General features: G+C 44.7%; 1 protein-coding gene across 5 annotated transcripts in view; it reads left to right on the top strand.

Moving 5' to 3' along the window:
- LOC119187730 (histone-lysine N-methyltransferase EHMT1-like) overlaps positions 1–25302 on the top strand; it is a 284030-nt gene that overhangs the window by 33485 nt on the left and 225243 nt on the right. For all 5 annotated transcript variants that reach the window (XM_075878680.1, XM_075878676.1, XM_075878679.1 and 2 more), the window contains 3 exons: positions 1431–1541; positions 8902–9045; positions 13836–14005. In XM_075878680.1, coding sequence (XP_075734795.1) covers positions 1431–1541; positions 8902–9045; positions 13836–14005 — 425 coding nt within the window. The remainder of the gene's footprint in view (positions 1–1430; positions 1542–8901; positions 9046–13835; positions 14006–25302) is intronic.

Raw genomic sequence — 25302 nt, 5'->3', positions numbered from 1 at the left:
AAAGTCCCGTATAATAAGCAACGGTGCATACTTAGCGAGATTGGCTGCCTTGCTCGAGAGAGCTTTAAAACTCTGTTTCGTGTCGCTAGCGCTGCTGTACAAGTTAAGCAGGTTAACACTCCTCTGACTTGCTCCTTGCCGACCTAAAATTACCTCAACCATAATATATTCATTCCTGCAATCCGCCATGTGAAGATCATGCCTAACATACGCCAACCTTCTACTGCGAGCCCTCTGCCCTTCTCATTATCTTTAACCTCCGCTTTGAAACCGGTCAAAGTTACGCTAAACGTCAGAGTTTCCTGCAACATGATAACTTCAGGTTTCACATTGCTTGTTCTAACAAACTGCTGCAGGGATGCCTTCTTATCATTGAACCCTCTACGATTCCACGGCCAAATACCGAATGAACTATTTAATGAAGCCGCCATCTTGGCTATGTAAATTTGGTTTACTCATGTTTAGTTACAATCCTCTAGGGGACTTGTCCTGCTGGGCGAGCGGCTGAGAGCACTCCCGCTCTATAGCAGGAGCCACTGTCTCATTAAGATATACACTTCAATTTTACCTAATCTTTGATCCGTGATATTTTCTCTCTCTTCTATTAACTCCAATTTAATATTGATCCGATATATACTTTTCTGCAATGTCACCATCATTTCTTTAAGCTCAGAACCAACCTTGGCCTGGGCCCGCGCAACAGCATAAATATTTTCTAAAGTTAAAAAGTGCTAGCTGTTGGGCCAGCTGGTGCATCACTCACTTCAAAGACGTGGTGCCAGCGAAAACAAAGGAACACGTGCACAAAAAGAAGGCGGTACACACGACAAATGCTGGATGAATGCCCTGCATTCATCTGTATGTACCACCTTCTTGTGTACGTGTTTCTGTGTTTTTGCTGGCTCCCTCTCTATGAAGTCTATGGTGCTAAAGTTGCTGCATATTATGTGCCACACATATTTGTATTCATATTTGATGATAAGTGCAGTATTTAAAAAGTATCCAAAGAGTATAATTAGCAAAGGCGAAGCTTTTCCTATCGAAAGCCTGAAGTTATACCAATTTGGCCCCATGTTACGAAATCTAGAAACCTTGGCAGTGTGCAATAAAAAAGGACTCGCCTATCAATTTTCCTTTTTTTGCTTAATACAAAACTGTTTCTTGTAAGCATGATGCATATGTGCATAAGTGTGGATCGTTTTGTCTGGAATGCGTGAAGAATGGCAAGATTTGTTGCTGAAGACACATCGCTGACAATTTTGATCCCTTTGAATAAAAAAAACACAGATAGGTACCACCTCTATTTTGTAGTCACACAGCCTATGGTACGGGTGAAATGCTTTTGTATTTTTGTAGTATTGTTGGGCTTCACTAAAGAAAGAATGTAAAAAACATAGCCTATATCATCTTTTGACTCTCCTCGTATGCAGTGGGATGCTAACTCACCGTCACGCCTGTGGCCATGCTCCTGCAATGAGAAAAGTCAACCTGCAACAAAGAACCAGCTACACTGTCAAGGTCTGGACTCCTTGCAAGGCAAGGTTAGTGACAGTGCCTGTTCCCACTCCTGTTTATTTTTTTTTTCTTGCACTTGGGGTTTTAAGTATACAAATATTTCTGTATATGAACATGTTTTACTGTTTCAGCTCTTTAGTGAGAGAGAGATAAATGTTCCTGATGCACAGGAGCAAGGTTACAAAGCATACAGGGGTGGAAGGGCTGATCTAATTGCCCCATGCTTTGCCAATCGGGCCTGCTGTACCAAGCCGTGCCTAAACGGCAATTCACGCATGCTACGCCAAATGTAGTCTAAGAGTTCTATCATTGGCCGAGCAACACACATGGGCTACGCGAAGGACGCAACCGTGTCCATATAAAATTCCACATTCATATCAAACGGCGTATTTCGGATCATGCATGAACCTTGTGCCACGTTAACACAATGCATGATTCTTGCTAAGGTGGCGTTTGTGTGCATACCTTATTATGCGACTCTATATGCACTCAAACTTCGTTATGATGTAATAGGATATAACAAAATAATGGATATATCGAAGTAAATGAAATTCCCCTTGAAAGTTCTATTGATAACAATGCATTTTAAACCTTATTTCAATGAAGTAAAATTGACTGGTAAATGAATATAACGAACTAAATTGGTCTATCAAATAGTCTATAAAAAAAACCGACCGTAGTACGTTAAGTATATGTTTTTTTTTTTGCGGAGTTTGACGCTCATTTAATAAATATGAATTTCGGGTAAGTCTGGATCAGCATTGCATGCTCAGAAAAAAACCACTGATTTTTTTTGTTTACCAGAGAGCAAAAATTGTAAATAACAGTGATGTATTGCGCGAAAAATCTGCTCTAAAATGAAATTTCATGCTTCAAAGCATACCTTTTGCTGCTCCAGAGCTGCTCCAAAACTCCCTATTCACTGCTTCGAAGCTGTTCCAAAACTGCATTATTCCAGCTCCCAAAGCTTCTCCACAATACTGAAACCCGCTTCTACCCCTGAGCATACTAAAATAATGAGGAGCTATTAAGTTATAAATCTTGGACATACTTCAATCACCTTGGTTTCTGTGTTCCTTTCCCCAGATGATCTGGTTATTTGCGATAATCCATATCAGCAGCACCAAACCAATCTTTAAATAAAGTTGGAACAGAAGTTTAAATGAACAAGTACAAAATTCAGTGTTTTTGTAATATGTTTAAGTAGTAAAGTAATGGATGGATGGATGGAAAGTCCTTTATTGAAAAAAAAAAAGAAAAGGAGGCACAGGACCTCTGTAGGGATAAGCAGGACTTTCTAACTATGTTACTAGTTCACAGTATCATGGGTTTCACACCTATTGTATTCACCATCACTGGTACCGAGGCGGTATAGGGTCAGTACTGTGGTTTGTCGGACCCCCTAAACCACTCTGATCAGGCCGCTCTGACTTCCATATCGGGCAAATAATAACTGTGTGTCCAGGTCGGTAAGGAGCGCTTCACGATAATTTGTGGTTTGCAAAGCTTGTATGGCCATTCGCCCTTTTTCGAATGCAGAACACTGCCACAGTAAGTGGTGAAGGTCTGCACGGCAGCGCAGCCCGCAGTGATTGCACGTCACTGTCGCAATGTCCGGTTGTCGCCATTTTGCTAAAAAGTATGGCGTGTATGCAGAATTCGCGTAGGCCTTATTAATGAAGACTTCTTGGGAGCGTGGAAGCGGACATTTGCTGGAAAATAGGATTGGTGGGGCAACCGGCACAATGCGTTTTTTACTAGCATGACGCAGGGACGTGCGTACATAGTGCATTGTGACTACCGAGGGAGCCATTTGACTTAGGAGCTCATACAGGTTCACCCTGTGAACCTGAGGGGTGGGGGCAGAGAAAGATTGGTCGACCCACCTGCGGAAGCAGCAGCGGCGTGTGCTGCCGTATTGCCCCCGGGCACAGCCGTATGCCCCGGCATCCAGATAATTTCTGTTGGCCTGCCGGCTTTTTCATGCCTACGAATGATGCTTTGAATAGCAGCAGTTGTAGCATTCTCCGACGCTGGGCGAAATATTTCCGAGTAGGCAGCGTGCGAGTTGGTAAAGACCCGAAGGGGTTTCTGTATAGTGTAAGGGAGGCTTGCAGTCGCTCCTCATATGGCAAGCAGTTCGACATGCATAGGGGTACCGTTCGGTAGATGGCACCTGTAGGCCCCAGTGTACTGGGTGGTCTGCGCGCAGATCCATGCCATACAAGCTTCGCCATCGGAAAGGGCAGCGTCCGTGTATATGTCCATGGTATCTAAGCTCGCTTCCCTGAGTTGTCGCGGGGCAAGAAACTGGCGGGCAGTATTATTGTGACGAGATATGGGGCGACAGAACAGTTGAGAGGCTATTGGAGTTTCCCATGGGGGTAAGAACTGATTAAAAAGAGGTGCATCATCATGCCGCTGACAATTCCAGGCCAGAAGGTGACGACCTTGCGGCATGTTTTCCAGGCGGGTGTGGTGTTGTGTTGGCTTCATGGATGATGTCTTGCAGAGGGGGCCAGCCCCCTGCGCTTTCAAGGGCGGATATTTAGTGTGTTTAGGAAGGCCCGTGATGGTACGGAGAGTAGCCCGATGAAAGCGTTCCAATTTTTGGATGTCCGTTGGAGAGAACGTGTATATGGGTGCGCTGTACAAAATCTTTCAACGGCCTCAGCTCTTGAAAAGGTGCGACAGGCTTGTTTTCGTCCACCTCCGTATTTGTTGGACAGACGACGTATCATTTGTAACGTGGCTGGCCATGCCTGCCGCAGTCCACGTACCCACTTCTGTGGGCTGTTGCAGCTGGCGATTGGCAAACCTAAAACTTTGATTTGTCCGTTCTTTGATTGTATAGTGTGTGATCCAATATGGAGTGAGATGCACATTTTCGGGTTGGTGCAATTCTTGCCGTCTATGCTTATAAGTTCCGTCTTATGTGGAGTAAGCTGCAGGCCTACTTTCTTAAGAGTGGATTCTAAACTAAGGAGGGCTGCCTGCAGCTCGGTCTGCATTGATTCTTTGTCAGAATAATCCACTTCCTCTGTCCATATAGTAATATCATCGGCGTAGATGGCAAATCTAGCCGTGGTGTCCCGTTCAAGGTTTTCTGCTACCCTGCTCATGGCCAGATTAAACAGCGTTGGTCCTAAAATAGATCCCTGTGGAACACCTCTGTCTAAGTAGTAAGTTTTCGGGCTCCATCCAGGTGATGCACCGCTTAAGCGAATGGGCCGAACTGCAAGGAAATTTCGAATCCATGTCTGCGCACGCTGACTTGGGTAGCGCTTAGCTAGTTCTTCAAGAATGGCGTTATGGTTAACATTATCGAGCGTTTTCTGCATGTCGATGGCCAGCAAGTAGTCAGGCAACATCTTTCTTGAAGTACGATTGATATAGCACCGTAGAAGCCAAAGGCAGTCATGGGTGCCGAGGTTAGGGCGGAAACCCGCCTGGGCTGGATGGTATCCCGGCCGGGTTATCTCGAGGTAATGGGACATGCGTGTGTGAATCATGCGTTCAATGAGCTTACATAAAGTAAAGGTTAAAGATATTGGCCGGAGGTTCTTGCAGAGGGTCTTCTCTTTTTCATGTTTCGGAATAGGATAAATGAGAGACATCTTAAGGTTCTCCGGAACATTTCCTGAGGCCCCAGAGGTCATTGATTACCGCCAAAAGTGCATCCTGTGCTTCATCTCTGAGGTTGCGGAGTTCTTGCCATGTGATTCGGTCGTGGCCAGGCGCCGATCGAGGATGCCCGTATTTGATGGCTGCTAACATTTCTTTCATGCTAAATGGGCGATCGAGATTCGGATCAGGCTGTGTTATGGTGCAGGCTTTCGGTGATGTAGGCGGAGTGAGTGAAGCGTGAGGAAAGAAAGTGGTAATAACTTCGTCTTCCACAACTGACGGATCTGCTTTGAGGAACAGCTCGGCCAGAGGAGGGTTGCCCTTTCCTTTCCTGCTGAGGCTACGAAAAATGCGCCATAGGCCTTGGAGGCCCGGTACACGGCCAAGGCGTTCGCAGGTGGATCGCCAGGCTTCACTTTGAAGTTGGAGCTGATATTCATTGATAAGCTTTAATTGGCGCCTAATTTTCATGAGGTCAGAGTGTCGTTTGCCTTGCGAGTGGTATCTTCTGACTAAATAGTCTGCTGTTTTCCATAAATTGCCTAAATGGTTATCCATCGGTTGAGTATGGTCTTCGCATGGCACTGTTTCGCGTGCCAGCTCACGGGCCTGTTGAACAATGTCCAGAAGGCCCCCCAACTGTCGAGAATGATCCAGTAACATTACTGCGAAAAGTATTCCAATTAGTCATTGTTGTTGTTTTGATCCAGAGGTGTTTTTGATGAAGTGCCACAAATATCGGGAGATGATCACTGCCCCATGACTGGCCGGAGACTGTCCAGTGCCGTACGAATTGGGGGCTGGCGAGGGTAAGGTTCCTGTCTCTTTGCGCTCTATGTAGTTCTATTCTTGTAGGGGTGTCGGGGGCATTACAAATTTCCACAGAAGAGAGTTCAACAGTGTCGTAAAGATATTTTCCGCGTTTATTCGGCTTTCGGGCACCCCAGGCAGGGTGATGAGCATTAAAATCACCCCCAATGAGCAGAGGGAGGTTCTTAGATGCTTGCTTAAGCGTCTCCAGCCATGTGTATGGTCCAACTGAAATATTTTCTGGGCGAAAATACGCAGACACGGCCACAAAGGGCTTTTGGCCTGGAGGACAAATTTTAACAGCTGCTATTTCGCGAGCATTAGAACTAAGATCAGGAATGTCCAATTGAGTGGCCGGACAGTCATTAGGCACGAGAAGCACTGCCTGGCCTTTGGGAAGCTGCCGCTTATGTTTGATGGTTAGTGTCTGAAAAGCACGGTAACCAGGAAGTAAGCATGTGCCGCGCGTCTCCTGAAGAATAAGGAACAAGGGGCGACGCCTTTGAGCATAGTTACGGATATTGGAGCGCGTTTGGTTAAAACTACAACAATTCCACTGCACCCCCTGAGCGAAAGAGCTCATGAGGAAGGCCCTGGTTTGCGGTGCTTATTGTCATCAGCGAGGACACTGTGCTGCAGTTCATCAAACATATTTTGAAACCGAGTTTGCATGGTATTAAGGGCTTGTGTTAGAGTGTTAACCATCTCCGACTGAATCGCATGCTCCAGCTTATTAGATTCTTGAGCCCGTTTTTGTCGCAGGAGCCCAATAATGTGAGTGTAGGCGGACTCCTTGTCTGTGACCGGTTTAGAACGACGTGTTGGAGAACGGCTCTTTCTATTATTTTGAGACCGACTGCGGCTTGGCGTTGGGGACCGATTCACTTTCTTTTGGTCCAGCATGAGGTCGCGAAGTCTCTGATTTTCTTGTCATAATTCCTGTACTTCTTGGCGAAGGCTGTTGATAAGCTGAGTCAGATCAGAAGAAGCGGCTGTTTGAGCCCAGGTTACTTTCCGAAGCGTCGGAGTGGTGGGCTGTGTGGCAGGTGTCGTAGATAATGAATCATTAGTGTTGCGAGGAAGGGATGATTCAGATAAATTTCGTTCAGGACAATGAAGGCTGAGTGAAATGTGTGTGGATGCTCCACAAGCCACGCAATGAGGAAACTGCTTACAGTTTGGGTAGAGCTCATGCGGAGCTTTGCCACAGTCCCGTCATTCTGGCAGGAAGGAACAGTATTTGGCAACATGGCCCAAACGATGACAGTTGTAGCATGCGACCGGGCGAGGCCGATATTCGTGAACACGGATGACTTCATATTCAAACACCAAGCTTTTCGGTATGGAGTCTGTATCAAATGTCAAAAGCAGCAGCTGAATTTGCCGAGCATGCGCACATCGATGATTGTTGCCTGTTCACAGCGCAGATGCGCTTTGATGTACTCAATCGTTAGGCCGGGTCTGATCTTTATTTACCCACGAGAGCTGCCTTTACCCACGAAAGCTGCCGACTGCGTGTGAGGCCGGGTCTGATCTTTATTACCCCACGAGAGCTGCCGACTGCGTGTGGCTGAAGAGGTGATGTGTCGACATAAATTACTTGCACGCTACCATTGACTGTTGCCACTAAGCGTGAGAGAGTGCATAGTTTTCGAAAACGGCCTTCGTCACGCAGTGTGATCCGTACGCAGTTACTGGTTATATCAAAGCGGAGAATTGACATTTCTGCAATAAAGGTTGACGGAGCGCTTTGCTCTGTGGCATCTTTAAGGGCTTATTTCGGAATGTCTGTCACATGCACTTTGTTTAGCGGCCGAATCAAAACAGTATAGCGGGGCCGACTCACTCGTTCGGCGTGCAGTCTGTTCGGTGACACTTGGCGTCGGTAGTACACGGCGTTATTCTTTTGTACCCCGTTGTCGAAAACTTCAGTGGTGCTGGTAGAAGAGCCCGCACCCATGTCGTTGACACGAGGTCCAGTGGACGATTCTGATAACAACGTATACCGCGTTGCATTCACTGTCTCGTTTTATTTAGATAGCGTTGGGAAATCGCTCAAGTTCACTGGAACGCTTGTGCATGCTGTGTTCGTTTTCGTAGTAGGCGTCTTGAGATTCGGAGTGAAATGCGCCGGGCGTAACAGGTTCACCAGGCACGGCACGGCGTTGCGAACGCGGCCGCCGGCAGCTGTGCCCTTGGCCGTGTTCGAAGCTGCTCCGAAGCTGCTCACTAGGCTTAGGGTGGTCAGGTCCCAAAACACAGAAAAAAAAAAGAAAAAGGTTCTCCAAAAACGCTGTCTGTGCAACACAGGCTCACCGTGTAAATGGCATTCACTTCTGCGGCAACAAACTGTGGTCTATCACTGGAAAAAACTGTTCAAACTGACAAGAAAACAGGGAGCCGAAGTCAGGCACATCTGCCATCGTGGGCGCTCAGCAGCCCCCCCTCCCCCCCCCCCCCCGTAATGTAATGTATCATGCATTTTTGACTCCATCAAGGTTTTACGTGGTGAACAGGTTAGTATTGCAGCAGGACTTTGATTTGGGTGAGTTGGTACATTGTTAACTGGGAAAAACAGCACAAAAAAGATGAGGACACAGTTGTAAATTCAGCGCTTGTATGTGCACTGTGTTTCTGTGTCCTTGTCTTTTTTGCGCTGTTTTTTCCAGCTAACAATAGTATTGCAGCATTTATTTTTGTGTATTGGGGCATCTTATTGATAATTTGCAATTAGAGACAAGTGTTCGTGCTGACAAAGCATTATTTAAGGTGGTTGGGCCAAGTGTTCTTTCAATTGCATTCTGTACACAGCAGTGGTTTGTCAGTGTAGTGCCAACGAGAAAGCATTTTTTACAGTTCAGAAGAACATGATGTTTGTGTTAGACTTTATGCTGAAAATTTAAAATACTTCTACAGTTTTTTTTTTTGTCTCATGTGTTAATGTTACAGGTTGTAGGATGCACGCAGCCACTTGAGTCACAGGAACTAAAACGGGCTTCAGTTAGGATGCCTTTTGGAGCGTTTTGTGATGCACATGATCACCGGCTGCAACTGCACCACTGCTGTCCCCACTGTGGCGTCTTCTGCACCCAAGTGAGTTACACTTGTCTCATTGCCTGCAGTTCTTGAGGAGTAAAAATCTTATCGGGTCTTACGAATCATAGTGAACTTGTTCTTTCATGGAAATACTTTATTGTTGTTTTGTCAAGACAATGCATACCATTTTCATCCGTGGTGAGGCCAGGGGTGCAACAGCTGGGCAAATTGTGCCAATTAGATACAATTCCTAATTTTTGCGCCGAGCTTCGCCAAAACCATGAAATTGGCCGAAAGTACGCCATGCTGTGCCTAAATGCCCAACCAGCCTCAAAATGTTCTTAGTTGCGCTAATTTGAGGGAGGAATGAAGGCCACGTTGGACACCTATAGTTTGCATCCTCAATCAGTTCGGGGATCTATGCGCGCCGACCCTTACCCTAAACAACGCTAGGACACTCTCGAAACGCAATTGACCAGATAAAGAACGCCGTGCGTCTATCAGTCTGTTGATCGCAGTGGAAACGGCGCAACTTCAAAACAAAAATGTGTTGCCGTAGCCTGAAACACTTTGCGGCAAATAGGAATATCCTAGTCTGCAAACACGTCTATGGCACGTGAGGAACTAAAACTGGAAGCGTATGCCGCTGTTACTGTGTGCGAAACAACTCGACGTGCTGCGAACGCCCGCGTTGCCGGCGACCACGTTGGTTGCCATAGCAACGACACATACGATAAATAAGCTGTGCCGCCACTTTCCCAACGAGCGCATGCCGATGTTACCTTATCTAGCCAAATGCGCCTTACAAGCGAAGCGAAAAGTTGTACCCTGCACCTACCTAACTCTATCGTGGAAAAAAAAAGAAAGAAAAAAAGTGGAGGATGCTGTAGCAGTTCGAAAATTTGTTGGCCTTGTTCTAACCCATACAGTGCGCTGCTTAGGCCATCTTTGCTGCAGTACATCGGTGTCCTTTGGGAAAGCGTTTAAAGATGCAGAAGGGGCTGTTAGCATAAATTAAGGGACACAGCACAGTTTGTTCAGTTACTCGTGTGTGTATACACAACATAATTGTGAGTACTAGTATGATTACTGACGTCTAAAATAGTTGCTGGCAATTATTTGGAGCATTGTAAAGCATTTGTGCAGCCCTAAAAAAACAAGTGTGGGCTATTTTTTTTTCTTTTTTGCCACCCTAAGGTCATCAACTTGGCTGATTCACATTTGAAGCCACCCTAAGGTCATCAACTTGGCTGATTCACATCTGAATCCTCAGAGTCTGTCAAAAGATTTGAGTGACATGGCGAATGCTTATGTGAACTTTATCATTGTTTTCTGAGTGAGGTGACTCAAAATACTACTTTTTAAAGAAATTAGCAGTGCTCATATTCACTCTGCACAATTTAGGGGACTTTGAATGGTTTGTACTTATCTTTTTTCTAAATGCAAGCCTTCTTTTTGATACTGCTCCAAATTTTGATTTACAGCTCCAAAAGTAACATTTTGCTGCCCTGAAAATTTCTCCAAATTTTATTTCGACTGTTGCACCCCTGCGAGGCTTAATCACATCTTTCAAGCACAATATAACGGGTGCTTCATTCCTTGAAGTAATTTTGTTCGCTTGGGAATTTCTCCCTCCAAAAAGGTCTTGCTGTCAGAGATAGAAAGTTATTCTGATGGTGTGTTGCTTTTGTTAATCTTCTGTGGTTATTTAATGTTCACTAGCATGGTAATCACAAGTGTCTTTACAAGATATACTAATTTCTTCAGCCCTCTGTCTGTAGATGGAGTGCTGAAGAGTCGTGCGCGAGCCCATGCCTATTTCATAGTTCATGTGTTTTCCCTGCCTTGGTTTTTTTTCTTGAACATGCCTTGGTTTTTTTAGGAGCGAAGCTCCTTAAGGCGTGGGCTGTGCATCCCCTGTATGTAGCCACCTCTCGTTCAGTTCTAAGTATTACGCTAGCCACCGCCCGATCTAAAGGGTACAGCCATATCCGTCCGTCCGTCCGTCCGTCCGTCCAAAAGATGCAAGATGTTATAAACTAGACGGCGGTACGTGTTGTTGATTATGAAAGATGCAAGGTGTTATAAAATAGGAATGATGCCACATATGGCGCGTGTCATCGTTCGATATAGTGCGGCGACGTACGCTAGGGGGAGCGTTGCAATAAAATCGAGTGGGCAAAATGTACGGAGGATTCATGGTTTACCAGGTTTACCTCCGGAGCTTCGCCCACTCATCATCATTCACTTCGTGGATATGGCGGCATTTTTTTTTCTTGGAACAAAACAACCAAGCAAATTTCAGCCAAGAGCAAATGCTTGATTTTGAGTTTATTTGATGCAAGCTACAACATGATGTCAATATTTTACTGATTTGAGTAAAAATAAAAAAGTTGGCTGAATAAAGGATCAATTAATTAGCACCTAGTCATGAAAAAAATACAGCTTGTAAGTACACGCGACTAGCACTAATATATAGCAGGTAGAACGTTTGCAAAACACAGGCTTTAAAAAAAAAAATCTTGGGCCAAGTTAGCTAACACACCATATATATATATATATATATATATATATATATATATATATATATATATATATATATATGAGATCTAACAGACAGTAATGCCAAGGAATGTACAGGGGAAGTTATTGGAATCAATGGAATGTAAATAAGAAGAAAGAAAAGTGGATGAAAAAATAACCAGCCGTGAGCAGGAATCAAATCTACGACCTTCGAATAACGCGTTCGATGCTCTAACCACGGAGCTACCACAGCGGCCTTCCCTCCATCCACTTTGTTTGGGTTTATATGTGAATTTAGAAGTAGGAGTGACAGTCAGCGCCATCTATAAGCCAAGCGACGAGTGTGAAAACACTCTGTTATGCGCATGTTTGGCGTCACGTAGCACGTGAATTTGTTATGAGCGGGCAGCTGATTAATAGTCCCTCGTATACAACCTAAAGACACCAAGTCTGCCAGTACGAGACCCTCGTTTAATGAAATAAGGGAAAGAAGTGTATATCTAAGGGCTCGTTTTTCGGTGTTTTAACACAATATTATTGAGATCTAACAGACAGTAATGCCAAGGAATGTACAGGGGAAGTTATTGGAATCAATGGAATGTAAATAAGAAGAAAGAAAAGTGGATGAAAAAATAACCAGCCGTGACCAGGAATCAAATCTACGACCTTCGAATAACGCGTTCGATGCTCTAACCACGGAGCTACCACAGCGGCCTTCCCTCCATCCACTTTGTTTGGGTTTATATGTGAATTTAGAAGTAGGAGTGACAGTCAGCGCCATCTATAAGCCAAGCGACGAGTGTGAAAACACTCTGTTATGCGCATGTTTGGCGTCACGTAGCACGTGAATTTGTTATGAGCGGGCAGCTGATTAATAGTCCCTCGTATACAACCTAAAGACACCAAGTCTGCCAGTACGAGACCCTCGTTTAATGAAATAAGGGAAAGAAGTGTATATCTAAGGGCTCGTTTTTCGGTGTTTTAACACAATATTATTGAGATCTAACAGACAGTAATGCCAAGGAATGTACAGGGGAAGTTATTAGAATCAATGGAATGTAAATAAGAAGAAAGAAAAGTGAATGAAAAAATAACCAGCCGTGAGCAGGAATCGAACCTACGATCTTCGAATAACGCGTTCGATGCTCTAACCACTGAGCTACCACAGCGGTTTCACACTCGTCGCTTGGCTTATAGATGGCGCTGACTGTCACTCCTACTTCTAAATTCACATATAAACCCAAAAAAGTGGATGGAGGGAAGGCCGCTGTGGTAGCTCAGTGGTTAGAGCATCGAACGCGTTATTCGAAGGTCGTAGGTTCGATTCCTGCTCACGGCTGGTTATTTTTTCATCCACTTTTCTTTCTTCTTATTTACATTCCATTGATTCTAATATCTTCCCCTGTACATTCCTTGGCATTACTGTCTTTTAGATCTCATTAATATTGTGTTAAAACACGGAAAAACGAGCCCTTAGATATACACTTCTTTCCCTTATATATATATATATATATATATATATATATATATATATATAATATCAAATTTACTCGTGTAATGAACGCACTTGCACTTGCATAATAAACGCCCTCCCTAAATGTATCTGCTGCAGTCCCGCTAATCGACATCAGGCACCTCCTTGCCTGTTAAATTTCTTCGATTTTTTATTATTATGCCTATACCCTCGGCCACCTAGGCTCGGTCCTCCTCTTACCCCCTCGCTCGCTGCTGCGCGCCCTATTGTTTTTCTTTCTATCTGTGTGCAGCAAAGTCCCCAGTGTTTTTTTAATTATCTATTCACCACAGTAGGGTTCACGAACAGTGCGAGTGTAGCGACATTGAAGCTGACAAACACAGTGAGTGAATGCCATGAAACTGCATGCGCCAACCCATGGTCACTTCCTGCAAGTTCGAAACATTAAGGCCCAACCATAAGCACGCAATTTTCGAGTGACCACGACAGGATTTGCTATTTGTCGCCATCGTGCCGCAGTTTTCTGGAAAACCAGAAGAAAAGCTCTCTTGTCGCCTTGAAAAGATAGTGGCGATTTCCGCAACATGGTAGCACTCCCGATTCTCGCTTCAGTTGCAGTTAACTCTTCGTGCTTGTTATTCGCGCGTAATTCAAGAAATTCAAGATATAGGCTACCTTTTCTACGATATATTATTGGGTATTAAAGAAAGGATATTCCAAGCTGTATAGATATGTTTTATCGAGCCTTCAATGTTCACACATTACTGTCCTTTCAGAGTCGGGTGTGTAAATTATTTTGGCCTAGCCGTGCTAGGAGTGTGTATATACTGGATGCATTGTTGCTTTGCAGGGCGATTTCGTGCAGTGCACTGAAGGGCATCTCTGGCACAGCCAGTGTCAGCAGAATGGAAATTCGAAGGAAAGCTGCCCCCACTGTGGACGTGGTAGAATTCAGTCAGTGCGCCTTGAAGCTCTTGGAAATCCCCTTTTCCAAACATCCCAGCAAACTGTTGTAACAGGGTAAGACTTTTTCTTTCTAGTGTAGCAGGCTTTTAATAAAGAAAGTAACGTACAACTGTCAAATGTAAGTGCAAAAAATTGTGCAAATGGGGCCATTGGCATACCTGCCTACTCTTTGGATTTTCCCGTAAAATATACAAATTTTGACCGTGCTCATGATTTTACGAATCTTGCCTGAAATTTTATGAAGAATGTATCGTTTCTGATAATAAAAAATAAAATAAGTAAAATAGTGTGGCCTCTGCGATTGGGTACGGTGCATTGCCGTAGCCAATCGCGGAGGCCACAAAAACCGCATTGTGCTATATTCCGCCACCAGGAGAGAACAATATGTATTGGTGCTATCATCACGTACCAGCCAAGTCTTCGCAATGTCCCAGAGACTCTCGGAGTTCAATGGTATTTTCCGTTTGTACGGTTGCCATAAAAATCTCCCGGAAATCAAAATTTGTGTGCGAGACGTGGCCACATTGACAAAAGTGCAGGTCAGTTCGTTCCAGGCTTTTTGAGAGCTCACCGCATTTTCTTATAAACGAAATTAAGAGGCATTCATCTAAATGTACAATAGAGTGTCAGTTATGTGAATCCATGGCAGATACAAATTTGTGAAATTTTCCAGCCAAATTCATGTGTCCATTCCATTGGGCCAATAATACCGAAACCGTCGCATGAAGGCCGATCGAGAGCAGCGTGCTTGAACTTTGGAAGAACGTGTGCGACCAGCGCACGCACTATCTTCTACAGTGTGTGTGGTTGTCGTTGCCACAACTGCTGTAGATGAAACTGCAGTAGTTTGATACGATCATGTATGGCGACAACGTTACTGACCGAACTCCGAAAATGTGCGCGCGGCCAACGCTCGACCACTCAAAGCACCGCTGCTTTCTGCAAACTCTGTTGGATGAAACCCCGGCAGTTGTGATCATAGATAGCATAAAATGACTTAGTCTTGAAGGCACGTGGATTGAAAACATAACTACCATTTGTTGCAGCCGTCACGGTGATGCGATAGCGATTTTCAAGCTCCGAGGACACGTGGCTGACGCAGCGGTAGATTAAAGGTGGTAAAGATGTAAAAAAAATGCTAGAGGCGTTTTGGTATTCCTGTCCTAAGAATCTAGTAGCGGGCAAAGCCAACGCTTTCACCCATGCTTTCCTGGCAGCCTACCTGCGCCATCCCATGCATTCACGTGTGAAGACATACGCATGTTGTTTTGACGGAATGGATTTTTTGCTATAGCTGTTTTCATGATTCGAAATTTCGGAACCATTTGCGTTCCCTCTTTGAGACCCTTACCTTAGTGGGAAACCCTACCCTAGTGGGAAACGCTACCCTCGTGTGTTCCGTTACTGTAAGCCATTACGAGACCGCAAGAACAATGTTTGCGCTTGCGTTTGGGACCCCCCACCTGTTTTTAGCGATTTTTTTTTTCTTTTTGTCTTTTAGTGGCAGAAATGGGTGAAAATAATTCAGCGCCTCGATATGACTTATGGCGGCAAAACATGATTATACTGGTCGCAAAAGGCAAATCGATCACACCTAAAATTAATATAAAAATCGGTAACCTCTCCCCCTTGCTTCCCTTCTCCGCTCGGGGGTTTTAGGAATTTTTCTGTTGCCAGGTTGAGAGGTATACCACTAGTAATGACAGCACCAATTTTGTCAAAAGCACATTGCACCTCTGCGAGAGTTCTTCTGGAAGATAGAAAGAAAAAATAAATAAAATGCAAATGTGAAGCGTTAAGCACAAGACATTGTGCAGCCTGTGGCTATGGGGAATAAAAAGGTCACCATAGTTTTAATATGTGGCAAAATTTGCATTTGCAAATCTCATTTTGGTATAGGTATGCTCAAATAGAAAACTTCAGGAACTCTTGTTGAAGCTGTTAAAGCAGCACATTGGCAAAATGGTGTCCTCAATGCCAACGGTGAAGTACTGTAGAAGCACCCAGTTTTGCCCAAGCACCCACTATTAACGTTTCCAAAATTTCAGAAATCTGAAAGTTATATCTTGAGCACCCACCCCTCAAACTCGAAAGTGCAGCATCAGCTTAAATGTCCACCCCCGTGGCAACTGTTACAAGAATATTAGTGGCAATAACGGGAATATTAGATACTTTGTTATGGTCCCATGGGGTTGGAGAAAATGTTAATGCAGATAATGCCAAAGTGCACGATGTTTTTCAGCTGCAGTTTGGATCCCAACATTGACAATGTTCAGCGGTGAGGATAGCGGCAAATGCCGCTGATTCTCATCGTTCACCTCTTATTTTCTCCTATATCCATCCTCAGCGTTCACCTTCTAGGCTCCTATTTACCACCGAAATAGAAGAGTCGTTTGCGGGGTTCAGTGATAATGAGTAGGTGTTAGTGTGCGCCATTTTTTTACAATTTAATATTAGATATGCTTTCCTCAATTCGGTGCCTCGAAGCATGTCATTGGCAACCACCCTGGTTTTTGCTGCTTCAACAGGACAGGCATCCATATCTAGATTAACGTAGTTATCAGCAAAAAAGGTTGGGTGCTGTCGCAGTACATTACATAGTTGTTAGCATGTTTTTTTTTTAACAAGGTTTACGAAAATGCCTGTATATCTAGTTCTTCAAATCTTTTATTGAATGTATACAGTCAAGCCCGCCTGTGACGGCCCCACTTGAAGCAAACTTTCGCTTAAAACGAAGGATATTCGCATGACCCTGGAAATATACATTATTTCAGTGGCACAAAATCGCACTGACAACATGCTCTGGTGACTTCTTGGGACACCACTTTTGACCTATAATAAGCATCGGCTACTCTGAGCACCCTGCATCGCCAGACGAGGCCCGTGTTTTCACACTGTCATCAGTCTTTCGAAGACTGGCTGGCTCATTAGTCTCTCCTCAGTTTTTGATAGCTGGTCTTGTTATATTATTGTTGTGGTCACCAGGCTAGAGTTGACCAGACCATCTGGCAACGTTGTTGGCTGCCGACTGTACCTGACTGTCTGTGTCTTGTCTGGATCAGTGTTCTATCGTTCAAGTGCATACGCTTGCCCTACCCCACCGATGTTGGTGATTCAGAATTCATTCAGTGTTTAGGGACTCCTCTCGCTCGCTTCGCACTCCGCTTAGCACGCCCTCCACATATATGCGGAAGCGTAAAAACAGTTGTTGCATGGAACGAATCGCGAACAATCGAAATTGGTGGGGTTGTGCCAAGCGCGCTGGTGCCACAATGCGATTATTTGACCTATGCGCACACAGGCCACTCTCCGAAGTTTTCCGGCACATCAGTTTAGCTTTTTATGAACCTTTCAAGCAAGCTACCTGACCTGCCTTCTTTCCTTGTATTTCGGTTTTCAAGGTCTCTTCCAGCCATATGCCTCTATTGCAGCTCTTTTGTCAGTCTCCACCGCTCTTTGACGCCGGCCATGCTGGCTCTGGTTAAAAACTGGCCCAGAGCTGTTCTATGCGTCCTGGCTTGTATATGGCACGTGCGCATCTTTTGTGCTTTTGGTTTGCGTGTGTGGTCAGGGTGGTTAACGGGAGGCCTTTCGTGCTTTTTTCGCCGCTCAACACAACTTGGGGAGTGCAACCGCTTGGCTTGGGAATAATCTGCGTGCTTTTTGTGAGGCCGACGTCCCACTCGATGCCAAGCCTGGAGCTTTTGAACAGGACCACTTCAGCGGCAATTTGCAGCAGTGAGTCGTCAACTTCGACATGAGAGGGTGGGACATTTGCTGGGATGATTTCATTGCGGCTGCTGATGATACCGACACTGCAAAACTGGTACGAATGAGGGCATTGTGAATAAATTGCGCGGCAAGAGTGATTTGGAGGAGTCTGATGATGACGATAACGAAAGTTTGGAGCCAGTGCCCACAAGCGTGCCTGTAGCAATTGGCTCTATTAATAACTTCAGGCAGCTTGTATATATATGCCAAGGGCCTCAGCGAAGAGCATGCAGCTACATTAATTAAACTCGAGACCACCCTAATTATGTCTGCTCTTCGAAACACATACATTTCAGACTTTCTTGCAAAAAAAAAGTTATGTGTTCTCACTTGTAAATTTTTATAAACGGTTGCAAATTTTTATAAACGGTGTTTCATTTCCTACAAACTTCAGGATACAGAGAACGGATGCTACTTTACATTCAAGTTCGTTATAAGCGGGCTCGACTGTACTAGGTGCCCTGTTTCCATTACCTACAATATTATCATGGATACCCGAAAGAAATTTAAAGGCATATATATGTCTCTAAAATCTAATTAGTAACGTTGACACTTAGCAAAATATTGAGTGCCCTCCTAGCGAAAAATGTCGTCCTACAAAACCTGTTGTTTGTTGTCGTATAGCTTTCCTCGCTCGAAGCATGGTTACCCCTCCACATTCTAGCAAATGTGCAGGAGCAGCAGAAAGGTTTTTAAAAACACTGCAGGATTGTCATATGTCATTGTAAGTTTCTTTGTATGCAGAGAGAAAGGAAGCAGCAAAAGGAAGGAAAGGCAAGGATTAGTGGTCAGAGGAAAAAAAAAATTAGTGGAAAACATACTTGCTCATGCCTGAGCAGTAACTGTTTTGCAAGCTGTTGTACGTTAAAAGGGACACTAAAGTGAAACAGTGACTTGGTTCAAATTGCTTGAATGTAATTTTACAAATTTCAGTATCATAAGTTTATTATTAGGAAGGAAAATCAAGGTTGAAGTTTCATTTCGAAATTTGCTGCTGAAATATCTGCACATGATGTCACAAAATTAAAAATTTATTCTTCCTTTGACCTGGGCTCGATGAAATTTTATGATAAGCCTATGGCGCCCACAGATGACAACGTACTTTGTTTTCTCCAGTTAGAAACTAGTAAGACCCAGTAGGTGCTGGCAAAATATATGATGTTACATTGTTTGGTTCGAAGACCACAAGCTGACATCTCCACCTGCATTTTCTTTTTGCATGTTTTCTTGCTTATCAAGCGTCGTCTAACCGTAAGAGTGGGGTTTTTGAGACTGGGAAATTGCACTTTACAAATACTGTTAAACCCCTTTATAAGAGGTATGCTCCGGGCACCAATTTTTGTTTTTCATGTGAGATGTCTTTTATAACCAGGGCACCACGTATGCATTTTTTTATCCACCCGTATTTTCCTGTAGGCAAACTGGGGTCTCTTATACCCATTTATCTCGTATATCAGTGTCTCTTATAAAGGGGTTCGACTGTACGTGAAAAATTGTTTTTCTCTTTAGCGTCCCTTTAAGGAACACTAAAATGATAGTGAAATAACTAGAAGAATAAGGATGGGGTGGAGCACGTTCAACAAGCATTCTAAAATCATGAATGGCAGTATACCACTGTTCCTCAAGAGGAAGGTATGTCACAGCTGCATCTTACTGGTAAACCTAGAGGCTTACAAAGAAGGTTCGACTTAAATTGAGGACGATGCAGCGAATAATGGAAAAGAAAATGATGAGTATAATCTTAAGAGATGAGAGCAAAGTGGGGCAAGGAACACACTGGGGTCAAGGATATTAGAGTTGAAATCAAGAAGAAGAAATGCACATGGGCCGGGCACATAGCGCGTCGGCAAAATAACTGCTAGTCATCAAGGGTAAATGACTGGATTACAGGAGAATGCAAATGCATAAGAGGGAGATGGAAAATTAGGTGGGCAGATAAAATTCAGAAGTTTGCAGGTATAGTGTGGCAGCAGAAAGCACATGACTAAGGTGGTTGGCGGAACATGGGAGAGGCCTTTGCCCTGCAGTGGGTGTACCGTATTTACTCGCATAATCCTCGCACTCGCGAGGATTATGCGAGTGCGAGGATGGATGGATGGATGGATGGATGGATGGATGGATGGATGGATGGATGGATGGATGGATGGATGGATGGACGGATGGACTGATGGATGGACGGACGGATGGACGGATGGACGGACGGACGGACGGACAAATGGATGGATGCATGCATGCATGCATGCATGCTGTGTCTACCCCTTCGTATTTGGCCTGATATGTCTTGGTTCGCAATACTCGTCCTGGCCTCAAACAGTAAAGAACTACCCCGAGTATTATCATAGATCCTTTCCTTGGCAATTTCCTGCTTAAAAGTTCGGTAGATCTCTAGTGTGGACTTCTTAATCATGCCGATTCTCCACATGTTAGTCTCCGTTTCCTTCACTTTCTTCTTAACCGATAGATCTCTTTGGTTTGGCCACCTGCTGTTTTCTAAGTATTTACCAGTCAATTTCCTGGTTCGCTTCCTCCATTTTGTATCGACATTCTTCATGTACAAGTAGCTGAAAACCTTCCTAGCCCAACACTCCTCCCCCATTTCTCTCAATCGCTTCTCAAGTTTTATCTTGCTGCTAGCTTCCCTGCCCTCATATGATGTCCATCCCATATCACCTTGTACTCCCTGATTTGGTGTATTCCCGTGAGCTCCTAAAGCAAGCCTATCTATTCCATGTTGCTTATTTCTAATCTTGCTTGAACTTCTGATCTTATGCACAAGACCGCATTGCCGAACGTCAGCCTAGGATTCATGACCCCTTTCCATATTCCTCTCACAACATCATACGTATTGTAATTCCACAGTGCCCTATTTTTCATCACTGCTGCATTTCTGTAACCTTCAGTCGTCACGTATATTTCGTGTTCCCTTAGGTACTCGGTCCCCTTGCTTATCCATACGGCCAAATATTTGTATTTATCTGTTATCTCTAGCGTGACCTCCTGTATTCTAAGCTCACTACCTTCGTTATCATTAAAAATCATGACTGCTGATTTTTTCTTACTGAATGTAAAACCTAACCTATATCCCTCATTACCGCAAATGTCCATCAATCTCTGCAAATCTCCCCGCAGGGGCGCCTGCGGAAGCAGGCGTTTGGTGTGTAGCGACACCACGGACCCGAGCTAACGGGGGGTTTCGACTCCCTCCCACGCCTAGCCGTGCGTGGCTTTGCCGTGCCCGGGGAAAGGGGGATCCTGGGGGTTGAGCCAATGCTGGGTGATTGGACCTTCGAGGCCCCCCAGTGGCGGCAACACACCCCTTTGGCCCCGGCTTCACGTAGACGGCACCCCTGGATTGAGCCGCCCGGGGGGAATCGGTAATCGCCTTTTCCTGTCTGCACCTCACATCTTTGTCTTTTCTCTTACTTTAAATCTTTCCTGTCCTCTACTCTCTTCCGTTGACTTCCGTGTTTCCTGGCGGCAAGGGTTAACCCTGTGTGGCTATCCTACCTTGGATACACCATATTCGGTTATAGTGGTGGTGTACAGCTGGCGTCTGCAGGGCCTGTGCTTACAGACCCTGCAGCGTCCCCTTGTAGGACTTCATGGTAGGTGGCTGGCGCCGCTGCCGCAAATAAACCTTTTCATATGGCTAGTTCCTTCCCCCCACTCCCTGAATCACCCTCAGAAAAGAGGGCGCGCCGATGAAGTCTTCCAGTTTTTTGGTCACCAGAGAGTATCCTTTCCCCGATTCCACGTTATCCACGCTGACACACCCGGCAAACCAGTGCGAACACTTTCACCTTTTCTTGTTTCGAAGTCTTTGACAGAAATCTTTGGCCCAGGATATAAAGCATCGAGAATGGCAAGTGGTGACCTCCTGTTGGAGCTCCGCGACCAGAAACAATATGATAAATTGTCTAATCTAGTGAAATTCGGAGATACCAAAATCATAGTAACCCCACACCGAACCATGAACACCACCCGTGGTGTTGTTTCAGATGATGACCTGTTAGGGCTGACAAAGGCTGAACTTCTGGAGGGTTTCAGTGAACAGAATGTCATCAATGTAAAACGAATTAGGATGAGACGTGATGGCAAAGAAGTCCAGACTAAGCAGCTAATACTTACATTTAATTCAAGTGTACTGCCAGACTCCGTTGAGGCTGGGTACATCAAGCTTCGAGTGAGGCCATATATACCAAACCCTCTACGATGTTTCAAATGCCAGTGGTTCGGGCACAGTTCGCAGAACTGCCGAGGCCGCCTAACTTGCGCGAACTGCAGTGCTGAACAACACACATCTGATGCCTGTGAAAACTCTCTTCACCGTGCGAACTGTAATGGGGAGCATGCCGCATACTCACGGTCATGCCCATGCTGGAAAAAAGAAATGGAAATTATCACAGTTAAAGTAAAACAAAACATTTCATTTAGGGAGGCACGAAGGCAGGTGTCCTGCCTACCAGAAACTAGCTTTGCCGAAGTGGAGCGACAGGGGGCAGCGCCACGACGGCTCCCGGCGGCTGTCTGGCACACGCGTAGCGAGCCGGCGGTGACACCATCCGCCCCCTCGGCGGTTGCAGCCAGTGCTGCTCCGCCATCTAAGAAGGACCCACCAACCTTCGGGCTGGGGGCCGCGAAGGCCTCGTCTTTTGAGGCGAGGCCCTCAAAACAAATGCAGCGCTCGCAAGAGCGCTTGTCCAGTGCCTTGCAAGAGGCAATGGACACAACTCCGAGCGTGAGGGCGGAGCAAGCGCCTAAGGATTGGCGCGACTTCGTCGACCGATCCAAAAAAGAAAAATCTCGTGTCACGGCCCCTGGAAAGGGTCCGTGAGCTAACTTTCCATCCTAGAGCACACAGCACAAAACACATCTAAAATGGACACACAAATACTACAGTGGAATGCCAGAGGCCTATTTAATAACCTAGATGATATCAAAGACTTGCTTAATGACTATCAGCCAAAAGTGTGCTGTGTTCAAGAAACTCATTTAAAGTCCACTCATGTGAATTTCTTAAATCAATATGTGGTTTTTCGTAAAGATCGAAATGGTGGCAATTTCTCTTCCGGAGATGTGGCCATCATTGCACAAAGAAGAGTAGCATGCCATCACAGCTACAAAGCTCTCTTGAGGTTGTGGCTGTTCGCGCTATTCTATTCAACCATCCTATATCTATCTGCTCGATCTACATAGCCCCTGACGAACCGTTCAATAAAACGGAGTTCGAAAAGCTTATTGATCAGCTCCCAGAACCATATGTGTTAATTGGAGATTTTAATGCTCACAGTTTGCTATGGGGTGATACCAAATGTGATGCGAGAGGTCGTGTCATAGAAAACTTTCTTCTCGCATCTGGAGCCTGTCTGCTCAATAAGGCAGGGCCAGCATACTTCAGTACCACACACAATACATATTCATGCATAGATTTAGCCATTGGGTCACCGTCACTCCTACCTTACTTAGATTGGAAAGTTATTAATAATCCATATGGAAGTGACCATTTTCCAACTCTTTTAGTAATAAAACAACGGGATGACCGGCCGTCTTATCCTGAAAAGTGGAACTTTCATGTTGCAAACTGGGTGAAATTCAGAGAGCTATGTACACTACACCTCAAAGAGGCAGACCATTTGGAAGTAGAAGAGATGGCCAACTATATTTCTGAATATGTTCTTACTTGTGCAAAAAAATGCATACCGCAGTCCAGGAATGATAAGGTTAACACAAAGCCATGGTGGAATCGGGAGTGTGAAATTGCTAAAAAACGGCAAAACAAAGCATGGAGGACTTTTTCTCGCTACCCAACAGCAGAAAACTTGATAACCTTTAAAAGTTGCAAAGCGAATGGCAGGGGTGTTCGCCGTATAGCCAAACGGGAAAGCTGGACGCACTATATATCCTCAATAAACTCCTACACAGATGCCAGCAAGGTTTATAATAGGGTGCATAAACTTAAAGGACAAGGCCCTAATCCCTTCCCTTTGGTGAATGACTGCGGTGATACAATACAAGAACAGGCAAACGCTCTTGGCGAACACTTCGAGAAAATGTCCAGCTCAGAAAATTATACCACTAAGTTCTTACGCCACAAAAGCATAGCTGAAAGTGTGCCTCTGTGCCGGAACAAGCCTGTATCAGACGGATACAATAAACCACTAACACTATATGAACTGAAGCTTGCCCTTGGTTCCTGTGGAAGTTCTGCTCCTGGTCCTGATACAATTACCTATGAAATGATCAGAAATCTCCCTGATGAAACCATGATCTGCCTTTAGTACTTTACAACAAGATTTTCAATACCGGCAAAATACCGTCTGCTTGGAAAGAGGCAATAGTACTACCAATCCTTAAACAGGGCAAAGATCCCTCTTCGGTAAATAGTTACAGGCCTATCATCCTCACAAGCTGCCCACTCAGTGTTTGAAAAAAGGATTAACTGCCGCTTGGTCTATTACTTGGAATACAACGGCAAATTGGACCCGTGCCAGTCTGGTTTCCGTACAGCTAGATCCACAACCGACAATCTTGTCCTCCTCGAGTCGTATATACGTGACGTGTTTGTACACAATCAATACTGTCTGTCTGTTTTCTTTGATCTTGAGAAGGCATATGATACTGCCTGGCGATACGGAATCCTGCAAGATCTACTGTCTTTCGGAATATGTGGCAGGTTGATTACCATCTTAAAAGATTACCTGTCTGAAAGGAAGTTTCGTGTAAGAATAGGTACTGTGTTATCGCGCACATTTCTTCAAGAAAATGGAGTGCCGCAGGGAGGAATATTAAGCTGCACACTATTTATAGTTAAAATGAACTCTCTTCGCTCTGTTATTCCACCTGCGATATCATACTCTCTATACGTGGACGACATTCAAATTAGTTTCAAATCGTGTAACTTGACTGTATGCGAACGCCAGATACAGTTAGGTGCTAACAGACTTGCAAAATGGGCTGACGAGAATGGTTTTAAGTTTAACACTGACAAGACTACTAGTGTGCTTTTCTCGAGACGACGAGGTGTACATCCTGACCCCTGCATACTAATGAATGGACAAAACATAGTCATCGCGAAAGAACAGAAATTCCTCGGTGTAATTTTTTATTCCAAACTCACCTTAATCCAGCACATAAAACAGCTGAAGTTAAAATGTCTCAAGACCATGAACCTTTTAAAGATTTTATTGCATCAGTCGTGGGGGACAGACAGGCACTGTCTCATATCTCTGTTTCGAAGCCTGGTTCTGTCACGCATAGACTATTGATGCATAGTATATCAGTCAGCTTCAAGGACAGCAATCAAAATGTTGGACCCTGTATACTACTTAGGTGTCCGGCTGGCACTTGGTGCCTTCCGTACCAGCCCTATTCACAGTCTTTATGCACATTCAGATCAGTGGCCACTGGACCATCAGTGCACGTATCTAGGAGTCAACTATGCAGTTAGAATCATGTCTCTAAAGCAGCACCCATGCAAAACACTTATGAATGATGTGTCTACTACTCAGTTATATCAAAACCGTCCTTCTATCGCCCCACCGTTTCCCTTGGCAATAAGACCTGCAGTAGAAGAACTTGCA

Source organism: Rhipicephalus microplus, chromosome X (assembly GCF_043290135.1).
Source record: "Rhipicephalus microplus isolate Deutch F79 chromosome X, USDA_Rmic, whole genome shotgun sequence".
Lineage (NCBI taxonomy): Eukaryota > Metazoa > Arthropoda > Arachnida > Ixodida > Ixodidae > Rhipicephalus > Rhipicephalus microplus.
Note: the sequence above shows the minus strand (reverse complement) of the source record. Positions and strands in the feature narration are given on the sequence as shown.